The sequence below is a fragment of the Sapajus apella genome, unplaced genomic scaffold (genome assembly GCF_009761245.1).
Source record: "Sapajus apella isolate SASKATOON/1434 unplaced genomic scaffold, GSC_monkey_1.0 scaffold127, whole genome shotgun sequence".
In the NCBI taxonomy this organism is placed as follows: domain Eukaryota; kingdom Metazoa; phylum Chordata; class Mammalia; order Primates; family Cebidae; genus Sapajus; species Sapajus apella.
Window position 1 is genome coordinate 2,747,089 of NW_022437067.1, and position 15,750 is coordinate 2,762,838.

The 15,750-nt window shown below is 51.1% G+C and overlaps 1 protein-coding gene across 1 annotated transcript; it reads right to left on the reverse strand.

Annotated features, from left to right (window-relative positions):
* Positions 1-682: 682 nt before the first annotated feature.
* Positions 683-10,507, reverse strand: CUNH1orf174 (chromosome unknown C1orf174 homolog). Its single transcript, XM_032262217.1, has 4 exons — positions 10,376-10,507; positions 3,036-3,149; positions 1,555-2,043; positions 683-1,019 (listed from the first exon to the last, which is right to left on the reverse strand). Exons 1-4 carry the CDS (start codon positions 10,388-10,390, stop codon positions 900-902), a joined length of 738 nt encoding a protein of 245 aa, XP_032118108.1. The 5' UTR covers positions 10,391-10,507; the 3' UTR covers positions 683-899.
* Positions 10,508-15,750: the final 5,243 nt, after the last annotated feature.

Genomic DNA, 15,750 nt, shown 5'->3' on the forward strand with positions numbered 1-15,750 from the left:
AGTGAGGCAGGATTCGTTTCCTCCACGTGGCTCCCAGGCATTGAGAAAGGAATCCGGGTTCAGGAACATAAGACTGCTTTCAAAATATATTTTATTTCTTTTTTACATGTATTTTGCAAAATTTCCAAGGTAAACATTAGCTCCACATATAGAAATAAAAGAGTTCTTTAAGAACTAGCATTTGATTCATCACAAGAATGATCAAATTATGACAACGGAAAACAAACTAAAGCTACCAAGCTGAAGTGAAGAGCTGTCTTTACAAAGATCCCTCTCAGTGAGCCTCTGCCCTGCAGCTGACTCAAGCCATCATGTATGCACGTGGGTAAGAAAGGACACTGGCCAGGTGCGGTGGCTCATGCCTGTAATCCCAGCACTTTGGGAGGCCGAGGCAGGTGTATTACCTGAGGTCAGGAGTTCGAGACCAGCCTGGCCGACATGGTAAAACCCTGTCTCTACTAATAATACAAAAACTAGCTGGGCATGGTGGCACATGCCTGTAATCCTAGCTACTAGGGAGGCTGAGGCAAGAGAATCGCTTTAACCCGGGAGGCGGAAGCCGCAGTGAGCCGAGATCGAGCCACCGCACTCCAGCCTGGCGACAGAGCAAGACGTAGAGAGAAACTTCATCTCAAAAAAAAACAACAACAACAACAAAGAAAGGCCACTGGCACAGTACGGCAGCTTTGCAATTTCAAAGACTGTTTTAGTGTTAGCTCCCATGAGTGCATCTTCCACAAGCATTTGGTGCTTTGCACTACTGACTGTGATGGGTTAGTTCTGAAGTGTGATCAAGAAGACATTCTCTTGGAGATACATTTTATATAAATCTAGTAACGTGCTAAATTGTCAAACGGTTAATGGTACTAAACACGCAAAGACATCATCTTGTAAAGCCTCTACATCTCTGCATCATCATCATCATCATCATCATCTTCATCGTCTTTGGCTCTGAAATGCATTTTTCTGAACTCTCGTCTGCTCATTGAAGGACAAGATGAAGACGCAGGTGGGAGGTCCTTAGAGGGGAAGAAAACACGGACTTCAGTCACGAGCAACACACATTTGCATCTGCATCCATAATGCACACCATCCACTCGCTCTGGGGCTGCAGAGCACTCTTCCCCTTTAGGCGCGTGAAAATGACGGAGTCCCAGCACCTTCTCTAGGTAAGAGCTTCCTCCCTAGTGGGCTGATCAAGCGAAGAGAAGGAAAGATGCTGGGTTCAAAACAAAAGAGAAAGCGACAGAAAGCGTGGGACGGACGCTCCCAAAACCACAAACCTGATTCCATGAAAACACACCTGTGGCTGCTGGAGACTGCCCCCCTTCCCCCGCCACAGCCTTTCCCCATGGCAATGGTTCTCAGCTTGGGAGATGAAGGGAGTGCTCCCAAATAGCCAATGGTTTCATTTTCATCTCTGGGGTTAAAATGATTAACTGACGTTGAATTTTGTGTCAAGGCATTATTTACATGCAGTAAGTGGGGAGTGTGTGACTTGAATGTGCCGCTGGCTGCCTGATGCCCTCGGAAGGAGGAAGGTGCCACTCTTACCTGCATGAGTTCGACGTTTCCAAAGAAGCGGCTCACGGGCATTGGCTGATTGCTGTCGTCATCTAGGAAGATGCTGTTGTCCATCTGAAGTGGTGGCTTCTTCATGTCCTCTGCCTCCAGCCCTGAGTCATTCTGCTTCTGCACAGTGGAACTGCTGTTGGATTCTTCTGCCCCTACCCCGGCACTGTGTTTCGGCAGGGACAGGCCACCATCAGTCTTTGCTAAGCGAGAGTCACTCACAGCTCTGCAGCCACCGAGGGGCAGACTTGCAGCCTTCTGCTGCACAGAAACTCCAGCCTGACCTCCTGGAAGCAAGGCCCTGCCTTCAGCAAACTCATCTTCACAAGGGGTCTCTGGTGTCACTTTTGGCAAAGAAGCACTGTCATTCTTAGGGACAAGCTTCTGTAATTCTGACTTCACAAGATGACCTTTGTCACACTTGAACTTCTTGGACATTCGCCTGTCTGTGGCTTTGTGGGATGAGGAAGTCTGTCAAGAAAAAAAATGTAAGGGGAACCAGACATACCTAGCAAATAAAACAGGCCTCGATCCAGAGGCTAGTATTTCTTCTCACATGTGAAATGAAAGACCACAACCTTCACAGATCGCCATTTCACTGTTCTGCCACCAAGAGACAAAATCCAAGTGAGGCTGTGACTGAATCCAGACACACCCCAAGAGCACCCCTCCACTTTGTTTTCCTAGAGGCGTCACAGTTCCTGAGGGGAGTTCTGAAGCATGGATTTATGTATCAGACAATTACAACAAAAGAATCCAGCTTTCATGCATTTCTGCTAGGGCAAAAGCTCCGTGAAGGCAGGGGTCTTTGCTTTATTCACGGAATACTGTCTGGCACACAGTAGGTGCTTAAAAATATTTGCTAAATTGACTTTGACAAATTTTTACCAAACCCCTTATTATGAGGCTGGCATATGGCCAAGTCCCAACCCCTCAGCTGCAGCTCCGGGCTCAGTGGCACAGCTCTGCTTCCCCGGTAAGTTCAGGAGCTCACTCCTCGGAAATGACAGCTACGCTAGGTTGAATGGCATTTGACATGAGCATCCTTTCCCCACCCACTCTGCCTTTCTCTTAAAGCCTCTGGGGGTGAGGCAGCATGGCAATGGGCCAGCAAGACTCGACAGCTGACCTAAGAGCAGAGTGATGAGCCCAAGTGGTCTCAGAGCCTGGGTCTAGACACACACGGGTGGGCAGGTGCTAGGATACAGCCTTGGTCTAGACACACACACACACACACACACACACACACACGCACGCACGCACGCACACACGTGGGCCTGTCGAGTGTGTCTTTCCCTGAAGGCAATTAGAGTGCTGCCACCTTTTCAACTGAAATACTCCCCCTCTGGCAGATAAGCAACATTTGATATTTTTCTAAAGTGACACATCTTGGAATGACAATTTTGTATGAAAATCAACCCTTGAGTCAGGAACTTGGCATTCTCCATGGTAATAGGGCTCACCAGACATGCTGTCTTGGCAGACGTGGAACCAGCGACTTCCTGGGCAGAGGCCAACCCGGTTGCTGAACAATTTCGGGCTTTCAGGCGTGCTGAAGACCGCACTCCACCTGTGAGCTAGACCAGATCAACAGCCAGTCAGGGAGTACTCTCGGAAGGCAGCATGAATGCACAGAGGAGAATTTTCCACCTCCAGATCAATAGCCAGTCAGAGAGTACTCTCGGGAAGGCAGCGTGAATGTGCAGAGGAGAATGTTCCACCTACAGATAACTCGAAGACAGCCCCTCCACTCCCATGGAGTATCATCTTTGTGGAGACACCTGTGGCCTGAATGTGCATATCCGAACAAAACTGTGCCTGGGTTTAAGATACAGGAGCTCCTCTTTCCAGGATCTCGGAGGCTTGGGGCAATCTGGTCCCTTATCTTGCATGTTTCTAGTAACCACCATGTGTACATTAGTGGAACTTAAGTCAACTTCAAAGTGTTTAGAATAAGCAGGACATGCCCTCCCTGAGAAGGATTTGCAACTTTTCTACACTGTCAAATTCTTGATAAAAGGCAACATGAGGAAACCAAAGCTTCTCTCCCTCAAATTAGAGTCCTATTCTATTAGCTGAAAGCAGCAAGCTACTGTCCCACAAATCTTCATACTAACAAACTGCTCTACCCCTCTTTCATTCCGAATGCAAAGCAAACTCTTCTAATAACAAGAAAGAAATTAAAGACACAACACTTTAAATAACTAGGAATAATTTTAGGTTTTCAGAAAAGTTGCAAATAGTAGCCCAAAGAAACGGGTGTGATGGCTCACACTTGTCATCACAGCTACATGGGAGTCTGAGGCAGGATTGTTTGAGGCCAGGAGTTCAAGACCAGCCTGGGCAACACAGCAAGATCCCATCTCTAAAAAAATTTAAAAAAAAAAAAAAAATTAGCCAGGTGTGGTGGTGTGCACCTGTAGTCCCAGCTATATGGGAGGCTGAGGTGAGAGGATCACTTGGTCCCAGGAGTTTGAGGCTGCAGTGAGCTATGACTGCCCCACTGCCCTCCACCTGGGTGACAGAGTAAGACCGTGTCTCTGAAAAAATAATGATAAAAAAATAGTATAGAGGGCTGCTACGTACCCTTCAGTCAGCTTCCACTAATGTTAAACAACTATAGGACATTTGTCAACATTCAGAAGTTAGTGGCCAGGTAGGGCGGCTCACACCTGTAATCCCAGCACTTTGAGAGGCCAAGGTGGGTGGATCATCTGAGGTCAGGAGTGCGAGACTAGCCTGGCCAACATGGCGAAACCCTGTCTCTATGAAAAATACAAAAATCAGTTAGGCATGGTGGCACATGTCTGTAGTCTCAGCTGCTCGGGAGAATCGCTTGAACCCGAGAAGCAGAGGTTGCAGTGATCTGAGATCGCGCTATTACACTCCAGTCTGGGTGACAGAGGGAGACTCCGTCTCAAAAAAAAAAAAAAAAAAAAAAAAAAAAAAAAAAAGAAATTAGCGACAGCACAATACTCTTCACTAAATTATAGACTTATTTGTGTTTTATCAGTTTCTCCATGAACTGTTTTCTCTGTTCCGGAATCCAGTCTAGAATACCATATTGCACTTAGAAAATGATACATTTTAAAACTCATCTTAAAACTCAAAAGAAATGAGTGTGAGTAGTAGAAGCAATAAGTAGGGGCAATGCAGGTTGGAACGGCCAGGAAAGGCCCAAGAGCTACTGCCGACAGGCCCTAGAACTGGAACTCAGAGGGATGGATGAAGAGCGCTCTGCCCAACAGATGAGAGAAATAAAAAAGGAAACAGCAGCAGCAACAACACACAGAAATAAGCTATCTCCGCCATCAGCCCGTAGCCTAAGAGCTCCGGAAACCCTGGGAGGTGGCAGCTCCAAGACGCCATGATACTGTGGCAGTTGGAGCTACGTTTGAAACAGGGAGGTGGAGAGCAGGCAGCAGCCCACAGGCCAGGACACCTGCCAGCTATACACAGAACGAACCAGGTGCCCACAGGCCCGTGAAGCACCTGCTACCATGGCACACCGGGGGCTGAGCCTCCGTCCTCTCATGAGGGCAGGGCTTTGCTGAGAGCCCCGGCAGACGTCATGGTCACGGCTACACCAAGGGAGCTGAGGCAAGAGAAGTAACAGAGCTTGCTAAGAGTTGCCATAAACACCTTTCACCAAAATCCTCCCCCTGGGTCTGAAGCCCATCTCCCTAAACTGCCATCATGAGCCTCACAGGGAAAAGATGCCTCTGTTCCAGAAAGCCACTGCCCATTGTCCCCTCCCTGCTGGGAGCCGTCCTCCAGGTGCTGCGCTGCCCTGCGCCGGAATATGCCGTGTGGGGAGCCAAGCTAAAGGAGCGGCACCCCCATTTCAGATGAGGAGAACTTGGGTAAGGAGCTTATAAGGTTACACAAGTGCTGCCTGGCCTCCAAATCTCTCTTCCATCACCATAGCTCACCCTAGATAGGACCCCTAGAAACTGCCTGAAGTGGGCACTGAACTCTGTTCTGCGCCTGCAGGTCCGTGTTCCGCGCCTGCGCGTCTGTGTGTTCTGCGCCGGCATGTCCGCGTTCTGCGCCTAAGGGTCTCAGCGTTCCGCGCCTGCGGGGGCTCAGCGTTCCGCGCCTGCGCGTCTGTGTGTTCTGCGCCTGCGGGTCCGTGTTCTGCGCCTGCAGTTCTTTTCCTGCAGCAGGTGCATCTCAAAGATTCCATCAGCGTCTTGGCAGCAGGGGTTCTGAACTCTTCACGTGTGACAGGCTCATCAGGTGACCTTTCAGCCCCTTCTGCAGAGAAAAGCCAGAGGATCTGGTGGGCTTGGAAGCGCTGGCTGTTATAGACACCTGAGCCGGCCATTTGCTGTCCACTCCGGACTGACAGGAGTCAAAATATGAGAGCAGCTTAGCTTCCGTTTCATCATGGATTAACCACCTCCAAGGTGTCAACTCTAAAATGTCAAGAATTGGTCACATTCTCACTTGCAGATTCTTGCTCTGCAGTTGGGCAGCTCAGATTGGTCCCACAGTCCAAAAACGAAATACCTTCTTATCACTGACATCCTCCGCATGCTAGTAGGTTGTTTAAAAACTGGAATAGCAGAAGCACAAACATAGTTTCTCCAAAAGGGCTGGCCGAGACAGCTTGAGGACCTACTCAGACAAAGTGATGAGCAGTCCCAAAACTACCATTTAGAGAGTCTTTGGAAATGGTCCTACGGGCACCCAGCAAATGGAGAAACACTTGCTCCAGAATATCTACATTATTTGGTCAGGACATGGAGAGTCTGGGGGCATTTGAGCTCTGTCCTGCTGCAGCCAAGAACACAGGGCCAGCTCCCCCGGCTCCCAGGCAGAGGGCTTTCTTCCCAGGGCAAGCAGGGCAGCAGTGTTTCCCTTTCTGCTGTCATCCCACTTCTTGCTGAGATGAGGTCCTGAGTGAGTAGGATGGAGAAGAGGGGCCTCCCTTCTGCTCAGACCCTATTTGTAGAATGGAGGCTTCATCTTGGCTCCATAAACTTCCCAGTGAACTAAGAAGACTGGGGCCCCATCAACCTTGTCCCTGATAGGAGGTGGTTCCAGACCAGGGGAAGCAAATGTGGAGGATCTCAGGCTGCTGCTAGATCCCCCGCCACCCCCATTCAGAGAGAAGCCTATTGTTGTCCATAGCCGAACAGCCTGGCTCTGAGGTTCTCACTGGGGTGAGGGGCAGGCAACTCAACAGACAGCTCTTAGAGTCTTCCCAAAGGCACTCAATTCACTGCAATGGAATGTGGAGAAGTTCAAGCCTAAGGGAGCTCTCTCAAGAACAGTGGAGGCTGTGACAAAGCGGGTGGGGGGCAGTGCAGAATCAAGCAAGAGGCCAAATTGTAGGCCAACTAGTTTGCTGGAGAGAACCAGAGACTAACACGGCTGGAAGGGGCCCTCTTGGACTTAGAACAAACTAATCAAACACTGACCTTCGAAAGTATCCCTCCAAAGAAGCCACAATTTGATTAGATTAGTTTGTAGAGCAACTTATGCCCAGGCTATTGCCAAGAATAGCACAATTAGCTGGCATTAGCAAAGTTTAACAGCTGAATGTGGTCAGAGAAAGAGGAAAGGGACCCCACTAAAACCACTGTCATCCAGGGTGGCTGTGGGCACACCCAAAGCTGGGCGCCATCCCCCACCAGCAACATCAGAGGCTGAACACTGTGGCAGGGGAAACATACTTCATCAAAATAATCTACCCAGTTGCTAAGCAAATAAGCATATTAACAATGACAAGCCCCAGGGTTGGGGACAGTACCCACAATTGCTAAAATATATTATCTAAAATGTCCAGATTCTGACAAAAAAATATGAAGCAATCAAAGAAACAGAAAACTAGACTCAGACCCTGAAATAAAAGCAGGGCACAGAAGCTGTCTGTGAGAGTGACCAGAAGTTGGACTTATATATATATAAAGGACCAAGGTAGCCATTATAAATAAGATCAAAATCATGAAAAAAGAAGAAAGATAATGTTGTATCAAACAGACTATCAATAAAGAGAAATTACTTAAAAATCAAATAGAAATTCTGGAGTAGAAAAGTCTAAAAACTGAAATAAAAAAATTCACTAGAAGGGCCCAATACTAAATATGAACTGGTAGAATAAGCAAACTTAAGCTAGATGGAGAGATTATGCCCGCTGAGAAACAGAGAGGAAAAGAATGAAGAACAATGAAGAGAGCCTCAGAGAAGTGTTGGACAGCATTAAGCGCACTAACATATATGTAATAAGAACCACAAAGAATGCAGACAGGAAGGAGCAGAAAAAATATTCCAAGAAATAATGGCTGAGAACTCCCCAAATTTACAGAAAAACATCAACCTACATATCCAGGAATCTGAATGAACTGAACATGCAAAGAGATCCACAGATACATCACCGTAAAAATACAAAGATCAAGGGCAAACTCTTGAAAGCCACAAGAAGGAAGCCATTTAGAAGGCAACTTCAATAAATGAAGGACTGACTTCTCAGTTGAAACAATGGAGAATATTCAAACATATTCAAAATGCTCAAAGGTAAAACAAAAAACAAACTAACAGCCAGGTGCAGTGGCTCACACCTGTAATCCCAGCACTTTGGGAGGCCGGGGCAGGTGGATCATGAGGTCAGGAGATCGAGACCATCCTTGCAAACACAGTGAAACACTGTCTCTACTAAAAATACAAAAAATTAGCTGGGCTTGGTGGCACGTGCCTGTAGTCCCAGCTACTTGGGAGGCTGAGGCTGGAGAATCACTTGAACCTGGGAGGTGGAGGTTGCAGTGAGCTGAGACCACACCACTGCACTCCAGCCTGGGTAACAGAGCGACTCCATTTCAAACAAACAAACAAACAAACTGGGACTTGTATCTAGCAAAGCTATACTTCAAAAATGCCTGTAATCCCAGAGCTTTGGGAGGCTGAGGCATGTAGATGACCTGAGGTCAGGAGTTTGAGACGCAGCCTGGCCAACATGATGAAACCCCATCTCTAGTGAAAATACAAAAATTAGCTAGCGTGGTGGTGAGCACCTGTAATCCCAGCTGTTCCAGAGGCTGAGGCAGGAGAATCACTTGAACCCAGGAGGCGGAGATTGCAGTGAGCCGAGATTGTGCCTCTGCACTCCAGCCTGGGCCACAGAGGGAGACTCCAACTCAAACCAAAAAAACTCACTTTACAAGAAATACTAAAGGAAGTCAGGCTGAAAGCAAGTGACCCCAGACAGTAATTCAAACTCCTCTCCCCACACACCCACACCCCACCAGGAAAGGTAATTATGTTCTTACGAAAGATAGTGTAAATGCTTATTTTTCTACCTCCTCTCAACTAATTTTGAAAGCAATTGTTTGCAATATGTATATAACATATACAGACATGTACTATATTTGCCAATAACAAAACAAAGTGGGTGAAAGCAAAGCCCTATGGGTCTAAGGAAATGACCACAGATAGTAATAATTATAACACCCTATTGTTGAGTTTGTAACATCAACAGATGTAATACATATAACAAAATACCAGAAACATAACCATATAGGAGTAAGATTTCTGTATCACTTGGAATTAACCTAGTACAAATCTGACTGCTGATTAAGATATATATGGTAAAACAGAGCAAGCACTGCAAAAAACCCCAAAAAATATAGAAAAAAAAATTCATGGCAGGGCATGGTGGCTCACGCCTCTAATCCAAGCACTTTGGAGGCCAAGGCGGGTGGATCACCTGAGGTCGGCAGTTCAAGACCAGTCTGACCAACATGGTGAAACCCCGTCTTTAAAAAAAAATAAAAATAAAAAAATAAAAAAAAATTCACGAAAATGCTACGTTAGGAAATATTCACTTTAATCCACTTAAAGGCACAGGGGAAGAAAAAGACAGACTTGTGTAAAGAAAAGAAAAGTAAAATGGCACATGTAAACCTAACTACAGAGACTACCAGACTCGATTTTAAAAAAGATCCAAGTATACGCTGCCTATAGGCGACGCAGTTTGGTTCAAAGATAAAAATAGCAGAAAGAGCTGGAATTCACAAGTGCACACTCCATTTGAACAAACCAGGAGAGCCCAGATGCAGCTCGGAGCCTCCCAAGAGGCCCCAGCCCAGGTCCGGGTCCGGGTCCACTGTGAAAGAGTCCTTCACCTTGATCGTTACCCACGCAGTGAGCATTTGCCCCTCGTCAGACACTGGCACCCCTTCAATCAGCACCACCCTCTGGGTGGATCCCTCATCACCCCATTTTTTTGCATATTAAGTAGCTGGGGCCCAGCTGAGGTCACATGCCGTGAGAGCTCCACTGGAGTGGCAGCAGTTGAGGGGCACAAACTCGGCTCTAAGGCATCCAGCACTGCCAGGAGTTGAAACCAGCTCTGAAGGGGGCACCCCACCTTCCTGGGAAAGGGGTCTGAAGCCTCCCTTCAAGGGGGCGTGACCTGGGAGCCTGCTTCTCCCGGGGCGTGTCCCAGAGCCCCGCTTCCCCGGTGCGGGGGTGACCTGGGAGCCCTCTTTTCCCGGGTGAGCTCCACTTGTCCCACAGGCGTGGCCCGGATCCCCTACTCTCCCGGGGGCGTGGCCTCAGCGCTTCACTGCTCCCGGGGCGCAGCCTGGGAGCGCCCCTTCTCCCGGGGGCGTGGCCCGGAGACCCCTTCTCCCGGGGGCGTGACCGGGAGCCTCCCTACTCCCGGGGGCGAGGCCCAAGCGGAGGCCGCTCCTAGACCACAGGCGCCCCGTGACACTGCCACCGCTCTCCAGACTGCGGGTGGCCCGGAGCCCCCCGCCAACGCTGCCCAGCGCAGCTGCTGCCGGGCCCCAGCCCTCACCTTCCGGCTCCTCATGAGTGAGCACCGCCGCCAAGTCCCGCGCCCCCGGCCCAACGCGTCCCGGCTGAACAGCGAAGCGCAGTCCGCAGAGCGCGCCGCGGCGGCCACCGACGTCAACACAGCCAATCACAGCGCAGCGCCTGCGTCATGTGACGCCACAGTTGTCGCTTACGTAAGCGGCGCGCGCAGCTCGCAGGCTTTCGGCCCGTGGTGGGACGCTGCAGCTGTAAGTCGGCCTGTGGCCGGCAGTGTTCGTGAGGCGCGCGTCCCTTGGCAGCCCCGTAGCCGTCATGTTTCCCACGCCCGTGGCAGGCCAGGGAGATTATGTTTAAGGGGACGATTTTCTCGTAGCGTCTACGCTATATTTGAAGGGGGCGGATGGCCATGTTCATGGGCTTCCATTGGTGCACCTGTTGCCGCCATATTTGAGAGGGTCGGGCAACCATATTTTTGAGGGGCGTTTCCCTTGAAGCCTATTTGGCCACCATATTTCAGAGGGGCAGACGGCCATGTTTGTAAGGGGAGCTTCCCTTTTTGCGCCTGTGGCCGCCATGTTTGAGAGGGGTGGAAAACCACGTTCGTGAGGGGCGCTTCCTGTGAAGCGTCTTTGGCCGCCATGTTTGAGAGGGCGGACGGCCATGTTTGTGAGGGACGCCTTGGTGCGCCTGTGGCCGCCATGTTTGAGAGGGGCCGGCGAGGCGTCCACAAGAGGTGCCTCACCTTGCAGCCCCTGGCCACGACCCTGCAGGAGGGCGGGCAGTGATTTCTCCAGTGCCGCAGAGCACTGGTTTCTGAGCGCCGGTGAACGGCGTTGAGCAGCGCGAGGGATCCCCAGGCCTGTGCTGCTCCGGGACGTGTCGCTTTGGGTTGGGGCGGCCCGCCTGGGAAGTGGCTTCTGCTATCCCCCACGTCGCGGGCCTTAGTAGATGCTGTTGGTGGGCCCAGAAGGCCAGGGTCCGGCGTCGGGCTGGGGGCCCGGACCTCACCCCCCGTCACGTGCAAGGCAGAAAATGACCCCACCGCCGCCCCGTTTCTCCGGGGGCCGAGGTCGACCCTTAGCGGCCACGCCTGCTCCAGTGGGCACGCCCCTAGCAGGTCCTGACGGACACACAGCGGCCACGCCTCCTCCCGTGGGCCTGCCCCTAGCAGGTCCTGACGGACACACAGCGGCCACGCCTCCTCCCGTGGGCCTGCCCCTAGCCCACGCCTCCAGCTGACTCGTCTGTATCAAGCCTGGGCTGCTGATGTGTCTTCCTTGGCTGTCCCTTGACATCCTGGCCTTCCCATTAGCTAAGGGAGGTGTTTATAAAGCTGAGGACCACTGTTGTTCTTTTGTTTTGTTTTGTTTTGTGTGTGTGTGTGTGTGTGTGTGTGTTTTTAGATTTGGAGGCTGGCTCTGTCGCCCAGGCTGGAGTGCAGTGGCGACATCTTGGCTCACTACAACCTCCGCCTCTGGGTTCAAGCAGTTCTCTGCCTCAGTCTCCTGAGTAGCTGGGATTACAGGCGCGCGTCACCACGCCTGGCTATTTTTTGTATTTTTAGTAGAGACAGGGTTTCACCATATTTCACCATGTGAAATATGGTCTTGAACTCCTGACCTCGTAATCCACCCGCCTTGGCCTCCCAAAGTGCTGGGATTATAGGCGTGAGCCACCTCGCGGGGGCCTAAAATTCTTAAAGACAGAACAGTTGGCTGGGCGCTGTGGCTCACACCTGTAATCCCAGCACTTTGGGAGGATGAGGTGGGCAGATCATTTGAGGTCAGGAGTTTGAGACCAGCCCGGCCAACATGGTGAAATGCCTTCTCTACTAAAAATTACAAAAATTAGCTGGGCGTGGTGGCATGCGCCTGTAATCCCATCTGGGAAGCTGAGGCAGAGAATTGCTTGAACCCGAGAGGCAGAGGTTGCAGTAAGCTGAGATTATGCCACAGCACTCCAGCATGGGTGATGGAGTGAGACTTGGTCTCAAAGAAAAAAGAAAAGAAAAGGGTGTGGGGGCCGGTCCAGGTGGCTCACACCTGTAATCCTAGCACTTTGGAAGGGCGAGGCAGGTGGATCACGAGGTCAGGAGTTCAAGACCAGCCTGACCAACATAGTGAAACCCCGTCTCTACTAAAAATACAAAAATTAGCTGGGCATGGTGGTTTGTTCCTGTAATCCCACTTACTCAGGAGGCTGGCTAGGAGAATCACTTGAACCTGGGAGGCAGAGGTTGCAGTGACCTGAGATCGTGTCACTGCACTCCAGTCTGGGTGACAAAAAAAAGAAAAAGCAAGGGGTGCAGGGTGGAAACCACGTCAGGGGCTGAGGACACCTGGCCCCTCCACTGTTCCTGCAGGTGATTGCCCAGTCCGGGGCCGGTCCCAGGTGCTGGGGCACAGGGTGCATGCAGCAGCCCATACAGTGCTTTGCAAATAAGTGAGAGTCGTATTTCCTTTTAAAATCATTATTATTTTTTTTGCAAGTGAGAACGTTTAAATCAGACAGTTTTGTCAGAAGCATTGGGTTTTCCACTTAAACTACAAAGGTTGAGAAGGGAGCTTCGTTGCATTGTGGCTTCATGGACTGCTTGGGGTCCCTCTGTGCACTGTTCCAAAGCAGGGTGTGATTCATAAGCTCTTTCAAAAGCATCAACGTGCCTGCTCTTACAGAATGACTCTCTCAAAGCCGAGACATGCAGCTGATGCCTCCTTTTAGTGCCTGAGAAGTGAGAGTATTTAAGGATCCTGCCAGCTTGAGCCTGTGCAGCCTCCACTCTCTTTAGAAGTGTGACGCTTGGTAATTAGGTGGAGCCCTGAAATTAGACTGCACGTGGGGTTTTGCTTTTGGCAGTGAGTGAAGTTGCTTGCGGTCCTGGTGTGTGCACACTCACACAGGCTCCTACCTGGCTGTAGCACCCTCTCTCTTCCCAGCCCCGCACTTCACCCGTGTTATTTCCCGTGTTGTACAGAAGGGGAGGAGACAAATGTGTAACTGGCAGGAAATCCATTTGAAATGGAAACTTAATGTAATGGCTGCCGGCTGTTCAGAAAGAAGGGAGAGTGAGCGTTACTTTGTTAAACACCTAGCCCGTCCCATTTTCTCAGAGATTGGTTTCATAATAAGCTTGGTTCCATGGTTTCATTTCGGAGTCCTGGGGAACTCAAAGTTCTCATCCACTGGGGCTTGGCTGGTGTCTGCCTGTCTGGTTTGTGGTTGGTGCCAGTGGACGTAAACACCTCACTGCCTGGCCTTGCTCTGGGCTTTGAGCCATCTGGACTTTAACATCGAAAAGAGCTCTCGCCTTCACCACTGTGCTCTGTCCCCTCCCCCAGATCTGGGATGGGGATGGTTTCCAGCTTCCCAGCTGCTCAGGCCTGACCCCCAGGCTGTTCTTGACCGTCTCTCTAGCTCTGCCCACATCCTGTCAGATGCCGGTTGCTGTCATTTCTAGACTTTGAAGCCCCATGGCTGATGTCTCCTTTTCTTCTGGCCTGGGTGGCTCATGGCTGTTGGGGTGATCCCCTGCTTCTAGGATCCGGAGCCACAGTCTTAAAGTGGCCTGTAAGTCCCCGGCACGGTGCCTGGCACACTGTGGGTGCCTAGCAGGTGTTTGCTGAAGGAATGTGTGGAAGGTCTCCTGAGCTCACTCTCTGCTGCTGCTCCCTGCTCCAGACACATGGAGTCCCAGCACCTGCTCCCCGCCCATCTGCTGTCCACACTGCCCCCCTCAGCCCCCTGACCACTGCAAAGCCTCTCCCCCACTTCCCTCTGCCTGAAAGCCTTCTCTCCCCAGCCTCCCAAACCACATTTTGCTCAGCGAATTCATTCCTCAAACCTCAGCTCAGCTCAAATCTCCTGTGCTCAGGGGGCCCTTCCCAGATACCCCCCGACTTTAAATCTGGTTACTGCTTTTGTAGTATTCTGCACTTTTCCACTGGGACGCTGTCGTGGGCCTGGCTCATTTCTTCCCCCTGCCCGATTCCAGAGCATGGCATAGCCACTAATTCAGTCAACATATCAAGCTCCACAGTGTGCTGGGGACTGGGCCAGGTGCGAGGCCACGTGGTGTGGAGCCCAGGGAGGAATCATCACACAGAATTGTGCCTTTGCAATGTGATGAGAGCCATGGGGGAGAGGCCACGTGGGCAGCAGCACAGGGCTGGGGGTGTTGGGCGAGGATCCTGGGAGGAAGTGGCTGGGGTCCCCTCTCCCTCCCTCATCCTCCAGGACCCAGGCCCACTAGAGGGAAACAGGCAGGGCCTCCTAGTCAGTGCTGGATGTGAGTGGAACCCGGTTTGCACCGGCCACCCCTCCTGCTGGGGAGCCATTCTTGAATCCTCTCTCGCCCCACCCCAAGCCACCATGTTGAATTGCAGGAGACCCTGGAGGAGCACAAAACCAGGCTTGGCCAAATCCACCTCCGCGCCATTAGCTGTGCCTGCTCGGCCAGGTCAGAGCAGTGAGGTTCATCAAGGTGGCAGGCCTGTGAGGTCTACTCAGGCCTGTACGTGGCTGGCCTCCCACGTGAACTGAAAGCCCCTGGAAGGCAGGGCTCGTGTTTTGGTCACGGAGACTGGGATGTGTTGGTAATACCCGAGGGGTATTCACTGGCGGCTGGCTGACCAGGGCTGAGACACACACAGAGAACTTGAGCACCATCGGCTGGAGGAAACTTTCCGTACCAAAGATTTACTGCCTAGACACTGCTGTGCCCCAGCTCAATATTTGCCTTTCACAAACACTTAGGGCTGGTGAGAAAGTTGATGAGAATTTTCAGCTGATTAGCAGTTGGTAGACTCATTGACTGAGGCCACCCTGACCAGAGCACATCTCATCCCTGCCGACAGACGGTGGCCTGTGTGATGAGAGGTCGTCTCTTGCATGCTGGCCCTTTATATTTAAAAGAAAGAGGTAATGGGTAGAGAGAGCTAGAGGGAGGGAGGGAGAAGGCAAGGGGGAAAAAAGCCTGCAGCATGCTTTTAAAATGTTCTCTTTGAATTGACCTAAACAAATGTTTTCTTAGTAGCCTACGCTCTCGTAATCTCTCTGTCCACCCGACTTAGCTGGGGAAAAGTAAGCCCATGGTGGACAGCTGTCTGCTGTTGGAAAGGTTCACAGTTCTTGCCCTGGGCCCACCCCATGCACGTGGTGCCCAGGTCCTGCCGTGAATGAAGGATGCCGTGGAGAAGGGCGTGGGCTCCGAGGCTGCTAGGAGAGAGGCTCGTGGAGCTTCCACTGGGGCGGTCGGAAAATGCCCAGAAACTTCAGGGAGCCACTGGCTTGGGGCAGAGGGTCTCTTCTGGAGTTGGTGGCATCAGAATCAGGTGTTAAGTACATAGGAACTGTCGGCACCCTGCAGAGATGGGGAAGGGCGTGGGGAGACCCCATGAG

Excerpts from the sequence above, each read along its gene's own strand:
- CUNH1orf174 (XM_032262217.1), bottom strand. Across the intron at positions 2,044-3,035 it reads CTGCCAAGACAGCATGTCTG|ACTTCCTCATCCCACAAAGC; the intron begins GTGAGCCCTATT and ends TTTTCTTGACAG. Across the intron at positions 1,020-1,554 it reads GAAACGTCGAACTCATGCAG|GACCTCCCACCTGCGTCTTC; the intron begins GTAAGAGTGGCA and ends TTCCCCTCTAAG.